At 38.5% G+C, this 15,474-nt stretch overlaps 1 protein-coding gene and 1 long non-coding RNA gene across 4 annotated transcripts; both read left to right on the top strand.

Annotated features, from left to right (window-relative positions):
* The first annotated feature begins 205 nt into the window (after window positions 1-205).
* On the top strand, window positions 206-2,919 carry LOC110504154 (uncharacterized). Its single transcript, XR_016494733.1, has 2 exons — window positions 206-354; window positions 1,520-2,919. It is a non-coding gene; the product is annotated as an uncharacterized LOC110504154 (long non-coding RNA).
* A 22-nt stretch (window positions 2,920-2,941) lies between these two features.
* fap (fibroblast activation protein, alpha) lies at window positions 2,942-15,342 on the top strand. Of its 3 annotated transcripts, none has more exons than XM_090229711.1 (27): window positions 2,942-3,206; window positions 3,312-3,478; window positions 3,706-3,790; window positions 5,615-5,707; window positions 5,845-5,939; window positions 6,034-6,108; window positions 6,196-6,248; window positions 6,339-6,411; window positions 7,041-7,161; window positions 7,264-7,418; window positions 7,608-7,705; window positions 7,830-7,959; window positions 8,142-8,180; window positions 8,277-8,375; window positions 9,295-9,365; window positions 9,480-9,533; window positions 9,788-9,912; window positions 10,421-10,465; window positions 10,593-10,691; window positions 11,064-11,133; window positions 11,231-11,425; window positions 11,683-11,737; window positions 11,856-11,955; window positions 12,091-12,149; window positions 13,701-13,773; window positions 13,995-14,068; window positions 14,484-15,342. In XM_090229711.1, the coding sequence occupies exons 2-27, from the start codon at window positions 3,476-3,478 to the stop codon at window positions 14,589-14,591; spliced, it is 2,247 nt and encodes a 748-aa protein (XP_090085837.1). In that variant the 5' UTR covers window positions 2,942-3,206; window positions 3,312-3,475; the 3' UTR covers window positions 14,592-15,342. The 3 variants fall into 3 exon arrangements, with proteins under 3 accessions (XP_090085837.1, XP_090085836.1, XP_090085835.1); XM_090229710.1 differs by having other exon boundaries at window positions 10,421-10,471; XM_090229709.1 differs by having other exon boundaries at window positions 3,143-3,478; window positions 10,421-10,471.
* The last annotated feature ends 132 nt before the right edge of the window (window positions 15,343-15,474 follow it).

Raw genomic sequence — 15,474 nt, 5'->3', positions numbered from 1 at the left:
TCAAGAAATTAGATCAAGAGGAATATGATAAAAGGATATGCCTCCACTCTCAAATCGTAACTTCCAGCTTGATATTAAATGAATTGTTTTCCTGCAATTGAGTAAAATCATTTTAAGATTTGATTGACTTCTCGAACCTAGTTGAGTCCACATCCGTAATGTAAAAAATGTATATACTAATTGTGTTTCAATTGTTTGTTGCTAGATAAAGGAATTTCACATTCAGGCGATCATGGATGAAAGAGTGCGAACAACCATGGAAAAGCGGAAAGGCATGAAATAGGAGACCCCGTCCAAAGTGAAGCTCAGCTGTGGAAGCTGCAATAAACCAGTCAATGTGAAACACCAATTTAAGTATGTTCTGCTGCAAACACTGTCCTCTTGTCAAAGTAACCCAACCTGTGCAAGCCTAATATTTAGTACACAGTTGTTGGTAAATATTTTTTGTCATGCACTCATGTTATAGCGTTAGAAAATTATTTACTCCCTATTCCCTGTCCTAATTCTGTAAAGAGAGAAAAATGTTGGTGTTGACCTATAATAGACAACATTTGACGTTAAAGTCTGAAAGGCACTTGCTCATCTAGCAAATCAGGAGTACGTTTTGTTGCCTGAAGATTATGATCACTTGCCTGAAAATGTAAATTAACTTTTTACAAGCAGGAAAGCCATAGGCTGACTGTAGAAAACATTACAAACACATTTCTAATATTAAGTTGCAAACCCTTTTGCCATCAGACAGACTCAATTTGTCGAGCATGGACTCTACAAGGTGTCAATCGTTCAACAGGGATGCTGGCCAATGTTGACTCAAATGCTTCTCACAGTTGTGTCAAGTTGGCTGGATGTCCTTTGGGTGGTGGACCATTCTTGATACACACAGGAAACTGTTGTGTGAAAAACCCAGCAGCATTGCAGTTGTTGACACACTTAAACCGGTGTGCCTGGCACCTACTACTATACCCCATTCAAAAGCACTTAAATACTTATTTAACCTGTCTCCTCCCCTTCATCTACACTGATTGAAGTGGATTTAGCAAGTGACATCAATAAGGGATCATAACTTTCACCTGGATTCACCTGATCATGGAAAGAGAAGGTGTTCCTAATGATTTGTACTCTCAGTGTATATTTCCTGCTTTTCACCTACACATAGGGGATGAATCAGAAAGATCAGAATTCTTAGTATTTTTGTTGTTATCAGGAAGATAAAAAAACTCAGAGGATGCTGAACTTGCCCGACTGCCATAAATTGTCTGTCTTGGGACAATTGGGAGGAACCAAAATGATCAGTTTTAGGCTACTGGAATTCTTTCTGTTTGGTTGTTTTACCTGCACAATGGGGCAACCTCCGAGGAGGCTCGTCTTGCGCGTCTGCTCAGTTCACTTGCCCCAGGCAATAAGGCAACCTTTAAAAAAAAAACTGAATAGATATTCAAACATTTAAATCCATATCTACTGTAAGTGCATGTTACAAAGCTAATGTCAGTTGTCCACTCTCATTGATTTCTTCCTGCAGAGATGGGGTTCAACAATGCTCTACAGTGGAATTGAGGTACTTCCTGGTGACGTGTGATGAGAAGAAGAAGAACATCAAGTGGAGTGAGCTGGGTATCCAGTTACCTGCCTCTGACTATGCTGAACATGCTCAATCTGTGGTCGAAGCTCAGAGGATGAAGAATCACTGTATAACATGGTAGCTACAAGAATTGTTGGCAAATAGTAAGGATCGAAATAAATGCGTGATGCTCCCTGTACTTTTGGTAGTTGGACTTAATAAATCAGCCTTATTTTCACTGAAAATTACACATGTTCAAACTGTATGTGACTTTTATATGTTTTATTGCGAAGACCGTTAAATGTGCAATGATATTGGGGGTTTCAGATGCCTTTTTCTTTCTTTTAACAAGTTGCCAATTGCAATTAAATGAATCATAGTCATTGTCATTTAATTGAATTATGCAATCAATAAATGTTGAATCAAATGGATAATGTGCTTGCATTAAAAAAAAAGGGATCCTAGAGAAAAGATTCCATTACTTATGTGCCCTAGATATTTCCATGCTTACTCACTGACTCGGAAAAAACGGGTTTAGCAGGAAGAGTGCTGAGAGAGGAAGATGACTAGTTGAATATGATGTGCAAACATTTCACAGTTGTCCTTGATCTGTGCTCCTAGATGAGCTCTTAATGTGTCAGACACTGCATTTGCTTCCGTCAGTAACAACGTAATTACACAATTATTGTCACATACCCTGGATAGGTGCAGTCAAATGTATTGTTTTACAGGGTCAACCATAGTAGTAAGTCACTCATGGAGCAAATTAGGCTTAAGTGCCTTGCTCAAGGGCACATCAACAGACTTTTCACCTTGTCAGCTTGGGTATTCGAACCAGCGACCTTTCGGTTACTGGCCGAACTCTCTAACCGGAATGGATCAAACTAAAGATGATAATGAACTTCTTCACACTTCCTCTCCCCTGGGATCCTCTGGTGTTTCCCTGGTTCCTGTGGGACTTTCTCACTACAGTGCACCTGTTGGCACACATGCTCACGTTAGATCTGACATACAGAAGACAGGTGGTGTTTTTTTTGTGATTTTGCTCTGCTGCTGGAAAATAGATGAATAAGTACACATGGCATTAAGATTGTTGGTAAATTCACGTATCACTTTGTCAATGTCACAGGTATGTGTTACCCTGGCTACTGTGATTTGATAGTTCAGGGAGTTATCAAAGAAAATGATATGAGGGTTTGCCTTAGAAATTGTATGCTTATGACTTTGCCCCTTGGTTACTGTTTTCATTGTTTTGTTGAATGTTTATCCTGAATGCATAGCTTTCTGGATATTTCCAAAACACAAATTCCTGCCATGTGTAAAGTGTATGACGAGGCAATAAACTGGGGCAGAATCTGCTTTGATGTGTGTTTGGTTTCAATTATTTCTGCATGGTGTGTAGACGATGTGCAAATATTTGGACTTTACAGATATACAATTGAATGGTTATTTATCCACAAAATGCACAGAAATCCACAAATTGCAAATGTATTCGATATAATTGCCAAGCTTAACGATGTTCACTGATAATAACTGGACGATTTATGATATGCGCTGAATGGAAAAGTCACTTCCTAAATCTTCACAAATTCGGCGCCATCGGAAAGTTATGTGGGCTGTTGACTTGGAGGAGGCATCCCTGTGACTAGTAAGAATTTCCAACTCTTCCTTACGGATGCACCCTGGAGTACAAGGAAGCTAAATTCAACTCGGACGGAGTAACATTGTTTCTTCTCTGCTGCTTATGTTACAGTTTAATCAAGAATCTATACTTTTTGTCTGCGCTATGTCAATTGTTTGACATCCAGAGAGAGTGCGAAGAAGTCGACTGTCACTCCACGTCAGCGAACCGGATTCCTCAGGTTGAGAGCTACATGTCCACTCCCGGGTGAATGCCGATACATCATCGGTGCTACTATGGTCAGTAAAACGAATGCATTAGAAATACATACAAATGCAAAGTTAACGGTGTTTCTTTAAATGAGAAGTCTTATTAATATGTAATCATATTACTTAGAAAATATGAAAACCGAAGAGATATAGATAGAATGCCAGTGAGTTCTCCTCCAAGACCTTAATAGGCTACTTTATAATTCACACAGAACTTTTTGCAACATTTTGTCACCCTCTTCCCTCACCTTTAACAGGGCTGCGGCAAGGTGCTTTGGGCGGTTGTGGGGGCGGCTGTCGTCATCACTTTAATAACTGTCCCCATGGCAATATATCTGAATAGTAAGTTGCTTTATCTTATCATTCATGTATGATTTCGACATTTCATTCAATGAGATATGGTTTCCATTCACTCTGTAAACAATTTGCACACTATGGTGTCCACTGAGTTGACAGTGACTTATGATGACCGTTTTCTGACGAAGGACCCTTCAAACGCACGATTGTGCAACTTCACCAAGTTGAATTAAATCAGTCATCATAAATAACCAACAACACTCAAATTGTCGTGTTATTGTTTCACTGAAACTTCCAATGTGAGCATTAATTTGTATATTCTAGAATTATGTACATTTCTTGAATCATTAAATCCAAAAATGAGATAGGATGAGGGATTATTGAATCACCAACGTGAACATTTCAAATTCAAGTAGGCCCACTATACAATATAGTGATAACCAAGTGGCGCCACCAAGTGATTGCTTTTGCCTTTTTGGATGTACAGTTGAAGTCGAAAGTTTACATAAACTTAGGTTGGAGTCATTAAAACTCGTTTTTCAACCACTCCACAAATTAATTGTCAACAAACTATAGTTTTGGCAAGTCAGTTAGGACATCTACTTTGTGCATGACACAAGTCATTTTTCCAAAAATTGTTTACAGACAGATTAGTTCACTTATAATTCATTGTGTCACAATTCCAGTGGGTCAGAAGTTTACATACACTAAATTGACTGTGCCTTTAAACAGCTTGGAAAATTCCAGAAAATGATGTCATGGCTTTAGAAGCTTCTGATAGGCTAATTGACATAATTTCAGTCAATTGGAGGTGTACCTGTGGATATATTTCAAGGCATACCTTCAAACTCAGTGCCTCTTTGCTTGGCATCATGGGAAAATCAAAATAAATCAGCCAAGACCTCAGAAAAAAAATTGTCCTCTGGTCTGAAGAAACAAAAATAGAACTTTGGCCATAATGGCCATTGTTATGTTTGGAAGAAAAAGGGGGAGGCTTGCAAGCCGAAGAACACCATCCCAACCGTGAAGCACAGGGGTGGCAGCATCATGTTGTGGGGGTGCTTTGCTGCATGAGGGACTGGTGCGCTTCACAAAATAGATGGTATCATGAGGCAGGAAAATTATGTGGATATATTGAAGCAACATCTCAAGACATCAGTCAGGAAGTTAAAGCTTGGTCGCAAATGGGTCTTCCTAATGGACAATGACTCCAAGCATACTTCCAAAGTTGTGGCAAAATGTCTTAAGGACAACAAAGTTGTTGAAGTGGCCATCCCAAAGCCCTGACCTCCATTCCATAGAAAATTTGTGGACAGAACTGAAAAAGCTTGTGCGAGTAAGGAGGCCTACAAACCTGACTCAGTTACACCAGCTCTGTCAGGAGGATTGGGCCAAAATTCACCCAACTTATTGTTGGAAGCTTGTGGAAGGCTGCCCGAAACGTTTGACCCAAGTTAAACAATTTAAAGACAATGCTACCAAATACTAATTGAGTGTATGTAAACTTCTGACCCACTGGGAATGTGATGAAAGAAATAAAAGCTGAAATAAATCATTCTCTCTACAATTATTCTGACATTTCACATTCTTAAAATAAAGTGGTGATCCTAACTGACCTAAGAGAGGACGTTTTTACTAGGAACAAATGTCAGGAATGATTTAAAACGGAGTTTAAATGTATTTGGCTAAGGTGTATGTAAACTTCCGACTTCAACTGTAGTAGTGTACAATTTTCAAGGATTTATTGAAGATATCCACTTTCGTGGAAAGTACTAGCATATTGTTTGATTATCAACAAACCAATATTTGCAGTTGTTAATTCAAGTAAAATGCATCTGTTACTAATTCAAGTACATGTTCATGTTTCAGGAGAGGACGGAGGCTCCAAGAGGCCTTTTAGCCTGGCAGATTATTTCAATGACACAATTAGGTATAAAATATATAATTTGCGGTGGATATCAGGTATTGCATTGTTTTGTTTATTCAATTGCTTCCAAAAGTGTATGCATGCATTCCTTGTCATTATCTGTTTTGATTTTAAAGTGACTGCGTTTTGATCTTGTCTCACAAAGTTACATTTCGGTCTCATTCTCCTATAGATAACGAATACGTGCATAAGACGAGACAAGGCAACATTATGCTTCACAATGCTGAAACAGGGGATTTCTTTGAATATATAAGCAACAACACATTTGTAAGATATTTTTCATGCAAAGAGCATTTTAATCACCCGTAGTTTCTATCAAAGCAAATATTGACATTTTATATTTAACATTTTTATGTCATAGGAACAAGTGTATGCCACAGACTATATTATTTCTGCTGATCGGAAATACATCTGCTTTGAGAGCAACTACTCCAAGGTAATATATTGAATGATTGTTTATAGTTTGATCATGGGGTGTCTTTTTTAATACACAACACTGATTTACTGTATCGTGTGTTTACAGCAATGGAGACATTCATTCACAGCCTCTTACTCCATCTATGATTATGACAGTTCGTAAGTATATCTCTGTTTTCCTAGTGAAAGTGCCAGACTCAACTACTCCTCTATCACTAAAGACCTGATGTTTCCATCTCTTTCTCCCAGAACATTTCTCAAGTCTGTCAACATTCCACAAGTTGTGCAATACTTTGCCTGGGCACCAACAGGAAACAAACTGGTGAGTGATTAAAAACCAGTCTGATACACTATCTAGGGATGTATGTCCCAAATGGCACCCTATTCCCTATTTAGTGCACTGCTGTTGACCAGGGCCCATAGGGAAGTAGTGTACTATGTAGGGAATAGGGTACCATTTGGGATGCAAACAGGGTGTTCAAAGGCATGTGTATACACTATAAAATACAAATTCAAGTCTATCCATGGACAACATCTAACAAGATCAGAACAATAAATCAGATTATAACTTAAGTTTTATTTGAAAAAAAAACAACATTTGCTACCTGACTAAGAGTTCTCTGAGGCCCTTGGTAATTATAACAAGTGTATAATGAGAAAAGAGGCTGGAGAGCATTTTATGTCATTGCTATTGCATCGTTCATCTGCTCGCTAGTATCCTGCTAGTTTTTGCTAACTGCTGGCACCATAATTAGCTCTCTCTCCCATGGCGAGTATGGGCGTCGGCCCAGAGAGATGCAGAACACAGTGGGATTAGCTGCTGCACCAACCAAAAGAATCTGGAATAGGATGCCAGGGAATAAAACCACTGTAGAGGAAGTAGGCTGACTCTAGTATAAACTAAAGTCAATGGAATGCTGACATTAACTTGACTGCTGATCTCTCTGCCAGGCTTACGTCTGGAATTACAACATTTATTTGAAACCCAACGCCACTGCTGAAGCCATACAAGTGACCCATAATGGAAAAGAGAATCAGATTCTTAACGGTGCCCCTGACTGGGTATATGAGGGTGGGTATTAAGTAACATTGACCAATTTTAGGGGGAAGGGATGAGGTGGATTTCATCACACACAAGGCTTTTGGGTAACTTGATTCCTTCCCCTTTTTTCAGAGGAGGTTTTCTCATCGAACGAGGCAATATGGTGGTCACCAACTGGAAAGTATCTGGCTTATGCTGAGTTTAATGACACAGGGGTCCACACGATCGAGTACTCTTTGTATGGAAATGGACAATACCCCAGTACAGTGGTTGTCCCATACCCCAAGGTGGGATGTTGTAATATGTGCCGGTAATATGTGTCATAAGAATGAGAGACATACCACAGATAGCACCTAATAGGTCAATATACCATGATTATACACACAGTATGTGAATTATATGTACTGTACCCTTAAAAAATGCTCATTATTAGTGAAGATATCAAGTTTTTGTTATGCATGTTATCTCCTATCAAGGCTGGCTCAACTAATCCTAAGGCAAAGCTGTTTGTAGTGGACACAATAAATCCATCAAGACGGACACAGGTGGTGGTGCCAGATTCCATTGGTGCAGGGTACAGTATGATATCATATTTTTAATATACATTTGTAGTGGTTTAAATAGTCAAGGCTAGTCAATATCAATCACATGTAAAAAGGGTGATATAAACCTGTCACTTTGTGTTGTTTTTCTCCCAGTGATCACTATTTGAGTTCAGTCACTTGGGTGACGGATGAGCGCATCGCTGTTCAGTGGACCAAGAGGAAGCAGAACCATGTCCTTTTACAGATCTATGACTTTGACGGAAACAACTGGAATAAGAACCAGGTACTTGTCACCTCACCTCAGACTCTGTGGGTGAGCTCATTGGTAGACAACAACACTCAGTGAACAGAGGATCATGTGTTTTTCGACATTAACAACAGGAATGTTACTGTGTGAAGCATTCTGTAACTGTAAAGGCCTAAAAGGAATAAATGTAATAAAAATAAATTATTTTTTTCTTTTAGAAATATGAACAAATTAGCAAGACGGGTTGGGTTGGCCAAGTAAGTTCACATACTGTATAATGAAAGGATCATGAGAACTAAATCTAGGTGCTGAAATATTTTGTTTTCTAATAATCAATTATTTCAACTTTCCAGTATGTTCCTCTCCAACCTATGTTTGCAGAGGATCATATCAGTTTCTACAAAGTGATGAGTGACACATACGGTTATAAGCACCTTCACCGAGTGAAAGATGTAAGTATTTTATTCCTCAAAGTGATTGTTTCATCAAAATCAAAAAGTTCAAATCAAATTTTATTTGTCACATACACATGGTTAGCAGATGTTAATGCGAGTGTAGCGAAATGCTTGTGCTTCTAGTTCTGACAATGCAGTAATAAGCAACGAGTAATCTAACCTAACAATTCCACAACTACTACCTTATACACACAAGTGTAAAGGGATAAAGAATATGTACATAAAGATATATGAATGAGTGATGGTACAGAACGGCATAGGCAAGATGCAGTAGATGGTATAGAGTACAGTATATACATATGAGATGAGTAATGTAGAGTATATAAACATAAAGTGGCATAGTTTAAAGTGGCTAGTGATACATGTATTACATAAAGATGGCAAGATGCAGTAGATGATATAGAGTACAGTATATAGATATACATATGAGATGAGTAATGTAGGGTATGTAAACATTATATTAAGTGGCATTGTTTAAAGTGGCTAGTGATACATTTTTACATCAATTTCCATTATTAAAGTGGCTGGAGTTGAGTCAGTATGTTGGCAGCAGCCACTCAATGTTAGTGGTGGCTGTTTAACAGTCTGATGGCCTTGAGATAAAAGCTGTTTTTCAGTCTCTCTGGTCCCTGCTTTGATGCACCTGTACTGACCTCGCCTTCTGGATGATAGCGGGGTGAACAGGCAGTGGCTCGGGTGGTTGTTGTCCTTGATGATCTTTATGGCCCTCCTGTGACATCGGGTGGTGTAGGTGTCCTGGAGGGCAGGTAGTTTGCCCCCGGTGATGCGTTGTGCAGAGGATTTGCTTTATGCAGAGGATACACGTGGTGTACACAGTACAATAGAATGCTTACTTGCATGTAAATGTTAGCAATATCAGAATGCAGTACCTATGAAAGTGCATATCATTCCAAAGGGCAAGGCAACACCCATTACCTCAGGCAAGTGGGAGGTCATCTACATTTCAAAACTCACCAAAGACGCTATGTAAGTACAGATGCACAAGACGTGGGTATGTAAGAACTAGAGAAGTATCAGTATAAACTCTGCCATGTGTGTTGCTCCTTCAGAATGCTTCTTCACATCGTTTCATTTTCACAGATACTATGTAAGTAATGAGTACCAAGGAAAGCCTGGACAGAGAAATCTATACAAGTAAGAAATACATTTCATTTAATTCGATAACAGAATAGAGTACATTTAGTATTTATCTATCACTATGACCACATTGTTTTTGATGCGTTTCTCATGATCCCCATAGATATTTCATTTAAAGTGGTTTCCCTAAATTCTCAATCATTCTGAATACAAAATAAACCATAAAAGTACGTTCAATTGCTACCATAAATATTTCCGTTATTCAGACAGCAATGTTAACTCGTATGAACCTGTGTTTGTTTGTTTGTCAGGGTTGTGATCGGAAGCAGCCACTCTGCTCCCCAGTGCCTCACCTGTGGCCTGTATAAGGACAGGTGTCAGTACAACTCAGCCTACTTCAGCTACGATGCCTCCTACTACCGCATGGACTGCTATGGTCAGTTACCCCATTCCCCATTCACATCCTGAGCACTAAACCATTCGTGATCAATGCTAAAAAAAAAAATAACTGGGGTGCGGAGTATAAGTAAGTGATACAGGAAGTGTCCCAAATTACACCTTATTTATTTATTTTTTTCAATTTAACCTTTATTTAACTAGGCAAGTTGGTTAAGAACTAATTCTTATTTACAATGACAGCCTACCAAAAGTCAAAAGGCCTCCTGCGGGGATGGGGGCTGGGATTAAAAATAAAAATAAATGAAATAAAAATATAGGACAAAACACACATCACGACAAGAGAGACAACACAACACCACATAATTCCCTATGTAGTGCACTACTTTTGACCAGGGCCCATAGGGAATAAGGTGCCATTTGGGATGAAGCCGCAGTCTCAGTTCTGACCTCTGACCTTTAGGTCAGCTAGTACATGAGGTTATGTGGTGAACAATTAGCCTACGTGATGTCATACTGTATTGTGTGTGCTGATTGTTTCTTTACAGGACCGGGAACACCATTGTTCACACTCATGGACAATAGAGGCTCAGGTAAAGGTATGCAAAAAAGTACCAGTACTTTGAAGATACTCTTTGTAACTCAGCAATATACAGGTTCATGAATCTTTATCTTAAACGGGGAACTTCTGATTCAATTGATGAAGTTGTTTTGTTTTAGAGCTCCTGGTTCTTCGTGACAACAAAGATCTTGAAGAAATGCTAAAAGAATTCCAAATGCCAACCATGCAGCGCGGGACCCTGAGGGTAGCAGGATTTGGTGAGTGATAGTTTGAGACTGGTGGATCCAATCAAATCATGCCATGCAAAATCAAATGTACAGATGTAGGATCTTAATTTAAGCCAGTTTGCTACAGTACATCAGAAAAATGATCCTGTAGCAACAGGAAATTTGAAATATTATGTGGATTATAATTAATGGACATTTGTGTAGGCGTTGATACATTTTTTGTAAGGGAATATCAAGTCTGAAATTTCAAAGTGTAAATTGCAAACTTCATAAGTCTTTTTAAACCTCAAATACACTACAAGTTTGAAATGTATTACAGTGGAGGAATGTTCTCCTGCAACAAATTAAGATCCTACTTCTATATTTCTAATGGCCTCATGTTTCACTACCTTTTGCAAACAGATCTATGGTATCAGATGATGTTACCCCCCAATTTCCAAAAGAACAAAAAGTACCCTCTTCTAATTGATGTGTAAGTATACAGGCCTAAGTATCTTTAAAGAGGATTTGCAGAGAATTAATTAGCCCAGCTGTGATCGTGTCAAGTTAAATACTTATTTCCCTTACAGATATGGAGGCCCCTGTAGTCAGAAGGCAGATTATCGCTACAGGCTAAACTGGGGTTCGTACCTCTCCAGTACAGAGGGGATCATAGTGGCCAGTTTCGATGGAAGGGGAAGCGGTTACCAAGGTGACGAAATAATGCACTCTATCTACCAACGTCTTGGAACGTTTGAAGTGGAAGATCAAATAACGGCCACAAGGTAAATTGCCATTGAAGTACAGAGACCTCAGTGTGTAAAGTCTATCTTCTGTTTAACAATATGTAAAATAAATAAATAATAATAATAAATACAAGAGGTAATGTATTCATATCTGATCATTAATGTGAAATGGGAGTATCCTACAGTATGCTATCTGTTGCACTTGAAAAATGTCTCATCAATTGAATCTGCTCAACACTTTTAATGACATATAGCTAGAGCAGATCAAATAAAGATCTATATTTTTTTGTCACTAGAAAATTTATTGACATGGGCTTTATAGACAAAGAACGAATAGCCATATGGGGTTGGGTAAGTTGGACATTCTCTTTGATTTTGACAATATTTCTTATAAATCTGTTGTTGTAAATACACAGTATTTGTTGAATTAAACTTGAATTGATTTGGTTTGAAATAATCGTTTTTTCAGTCATATGGTGGCTATGTCACGTCGATGGCTTTGGGTGCTGGAAGTGGAGTTTTCAAGTGTGGAATTGCAGTTGCCCCAGTAGCTAAGTGGGAATATTATGGTATGTATGAGTGCATATAAATCGTAGAAAGGGTCAAATAGTGAGAACACAGATTTAGTCATGCATAAACTTCAAAAGCCAGTGTTTCTTTCATCCAATATGAGTTCAGTCTCTATCTGGATATTCCTTTTCCAGACTCGGTGTATACTGAACGCTATATGAGTAAACCTGAGGAGAATGCTGACTCTTACAAGGTAAAGACCATAGAAATAGAATGAATAGAACGGCCATCCCCATTCAAGTCAGTGATGGCATAATGGGTGGACTGGCAGCTATTTTGAGTGTACCCATGGCTAGGTCAAAAATATACAAGTTAAGACAATGTCGTCACAAATCTGGGACCATCTTTGTTGCTAACTACCAACGCCGTTACTGATTAGCATAGCAACCCATTGTTGCAAAGAGTTATGAGACATTAGGATCCCGTTGTCTTAACCTTTGTCATCTTCAACCTAGACGAATGCTAGGTTAAACACATACAGTTTAAGACAAGAGATTTAGAAAACTCTTTGTGCCACTAGTCAACAAGGGACCAGCTTCCACATTCAGAATGACTGGAAGTGAATGGTAGCAGCACAGAAAGTTCACCATCAAAAAAAAGAAAAATTAACACAATCGTAGTGAATTTCAGCTAACTACTCAGCGAACACAAGCATAACTGCCTTTCTGTCATTCTAGTAGTTTAGACATTAAAAAATTATCTACAGCCACTTTATTACTAGATTTTCCAACCACTGGTCAGATTTTCGATGCTAATCCTGTAGAATCCAGCAATGGCACTGGTCCCATGAATTTGTTTATTTTCAAACGATTCCGCCTGAAATTATTATGCTGTTTTAACCTTCCCATCTTCAACCTAGACCCATGTAGGAAGTGTAACTTTCAATTTGTGCTGTGATTTGTTGAGTCACAACAATTAGCATCATTTGAATAAACCTTGTGCTTTACCATGGCAATCCAGCATAGTCCCAATCCATATTAAATAGAACGTCGCGGCCCCGCCCGCCTGTGGGGAAAATAACCTGTGGTTACCTAGGTTACCACATTGGCTCACAGCAAAAACGTTGACTTTTTCCAAGTGCAATTTTCTTGTCTGTTTTGTTTTAGTCAAATTACAAAACTACATTTAAGAAAAGTAAAACATTTCTAAAGATGACTTTTCAACATTGCCAATGCTCCCTACCATTCTCACGACTTATATAAACGTAATATTGTAGGGCTTCCCTCATGCCCCTTTCCATGAGGATGCTAGCAGCCACGTGAGCTAGCAGCCTACTTGGACACCTGGTCCCCACTCTCCCATGCCGAATAGCCTGAAGCCACAGTGCTCTTCTCGCAGTCTCTATTTCCCTACGTGGGAGCATTGCGAACCGTAGGTCAGTATTTTTTTTACACGGGGGGTCAATGGGAAAGAATGTTTGTTTTCCCCAATTTGTGGGCGTCGTCGAGGGGAATTCCTTTTTTAACTATGTGAATATCAGTTGATAGAACATTCCAAATTACCATGGAAATTATTAGCTCACAATACCAGGCAGCCATTGTACCCATGAGTTTACCAGTCAAATTGCCAGGTTAGAGCTTCCAAGCCCGTTCTATTCATTCATATCTATGGTAAAGACATCAGACACATCAAAAAGCATGGTCCCTCTTTCATTGGAAAGTTGTCACATAAGTTGTCACATAATCTGTTGAACTATATGTCAGCCGTAACTGTGTCCACACACAAACAACTTTCTATTCCACAGAATTCCACAGTAACAAGTCGAGCAAAGAATTTCAAATCAGCGGACTATCTCCTGGTTCATGGGACAGCTGATGGTATGTGTTTCTGTTCCAGTGAAATACTGTGTTCTACATTCTAAACAACCACACACTCATACGCGATGTTGTATTCCCAATGTGTAATGTATAGAATACAGTATTCAGTATAGCCATTAAGAGAGGCTCCTGATCTTGTGCAAAATCATTGATCGTATTTTCACAGATGCATATGCTTCCTTGTTCAATCAGGTATTACAAACAGTTTGTTTTTCCTGTAGACAATGTTCACTTCCAGCAATCTGCACAGATCTCCAAAGCCCTGGTTGTCCAGCAAGTTGACTTTGAGGCGATGGTAAATGTTGGTTTTGGGGAGGATGACCTGAGAGGGGTGGTGGGGATGACGTGTTGCACTTGGAGTCTGACAGAGGAGTGTCTTATACTCTTCATCGGTTCTGATCTACAGTATGCCTATTTTTAATAAAGCCCTTATTTGATAGTCCCAGGGGTAAGTATATTTTGGAGAGTAAGTACTGTTACAACTTTAATTACACAAATTGTACAGTCTATAACACATTTTAGATGTCCTTCACTAGCTTATCGGCATCTATAATATAATTATATGATATATGACCTCTATGTGACCTGTCTATAATCTATATCTAGTCTCTGCTACAGACTTTCACCTGTGAGCGAGGCCTGGAGTCTAACCTATGTCGAGCACCTTATCTAGAATAATAGTAAATGTGTGTTTTTTGGATTCTTTTCAGTGGTACACTGACAGGGATCACGGACTTGGAGGACCTGCCTACCATCACCTCTACACCCACATGAGTCAATTCTTACAGAAATGTCTGGTCAAACCCAAGTCGATCTAATAACCCCTTGCTAAGTTCGATGCCTTTTCATTGTATCAGTAAGACAGCATTTATATGGTACATTGCTACAATAAAAATGTTGACCGCTTTTCTTTATTGATGATATTCTGGACAGAGGATTCCATGCTATTGAAGTCTGTATTTTTTAAATAAGTTATATACTGTAATTAATATGCTTGTAATGACTATTTGTGTTTGATATGAAATGATTGTGCTGATCATAGAAAAAAATGTGACCATTGAATTCACCACTATGTACTCAAAGCCATTGCATGTAGGTATAATGGTATTTCATATCAATGACTTCAGTGGTATTGGTTAAAATTGTTACTGCACTGAATGTGTTGTGTAATGTTCAAATCTTGTTTGTATTTGACGTTGTCTGTGAGATGTAATTGTATGTGGAATTTAAATATGGTTATAACCATGTTCTCGTTTGAAAATGTTGACAAAGACTGTTCATTGTCCTTACATGTGTTCAAAAGGAACAAATCTCAGCGAGAGATATGAAGCTAAACCATATATTGACAGACATTTTGGAATTCATTATTATCTTTCTAGCATGTTTGATACACTTCTGTATCCTGTTTATTCTGTAGAAAAAAAGGGAATATGTATGATTATTAGACATTTGTGAACAGATCTTATGGTATATTATTGTTCAGTCTGGACATCTTATTGACACAGACTGTGTGTTTTGCATATTATCACAAGAGTATTGAACAAATAAACAACTGAATATAAAACTGGAGAACATTGTATTTGTGCCTTAGTCACCTAAGAAGCAGACAATTCACTAAATTCTACTTAGGGATAATATGCTGGAAAGACATGTTTTACAGTTTAGCTCCATATTCTGTTCATATTCAGAAATATTCCATAA

The sequence above is a fragment of the Oncorhynchus mykiss genome, chromosome 3, assembly GCF_057628025.1.
Source record: "Oncorhynchus mykiss isolate SJ-2025 chromosome 3, ASM5762802v1, whole genome shotgun sequence".
In the NCBI taxonomy this organism is placed as follows: domain Eukaryota; kingdom Metazoa; phylum Chordata; class Actinopteri; order Salmoniformes; family Salmonidae; genus Oncorhynchus; species Oncorhynchus mykiss.
This window is presented reverse-complemented; position numbering and strand designations above follow the sequence as displayed.

What these genes read in the sequence shown, in the direction of transcription:
- fap (XM_090229710.1), top strand. An exon ending in AGACGGGTTGGGTTGGCCAA is followed by an intron (nt 8,181 to 8,276) that starts GTAAGTTCACAT and finishes TCAACTTTCCAG; the next exon opens with TATGTTCCTCTCCAACCTAT. An exon ending in GATCAAATAACGGCCACAAG is followed by an intron (nt 11,426 to 11,682) that starts GTAAATTGCCAT and finishes TTTTGTCACTAG; the next exon opens with AAAATTTATTGACATGGGCT.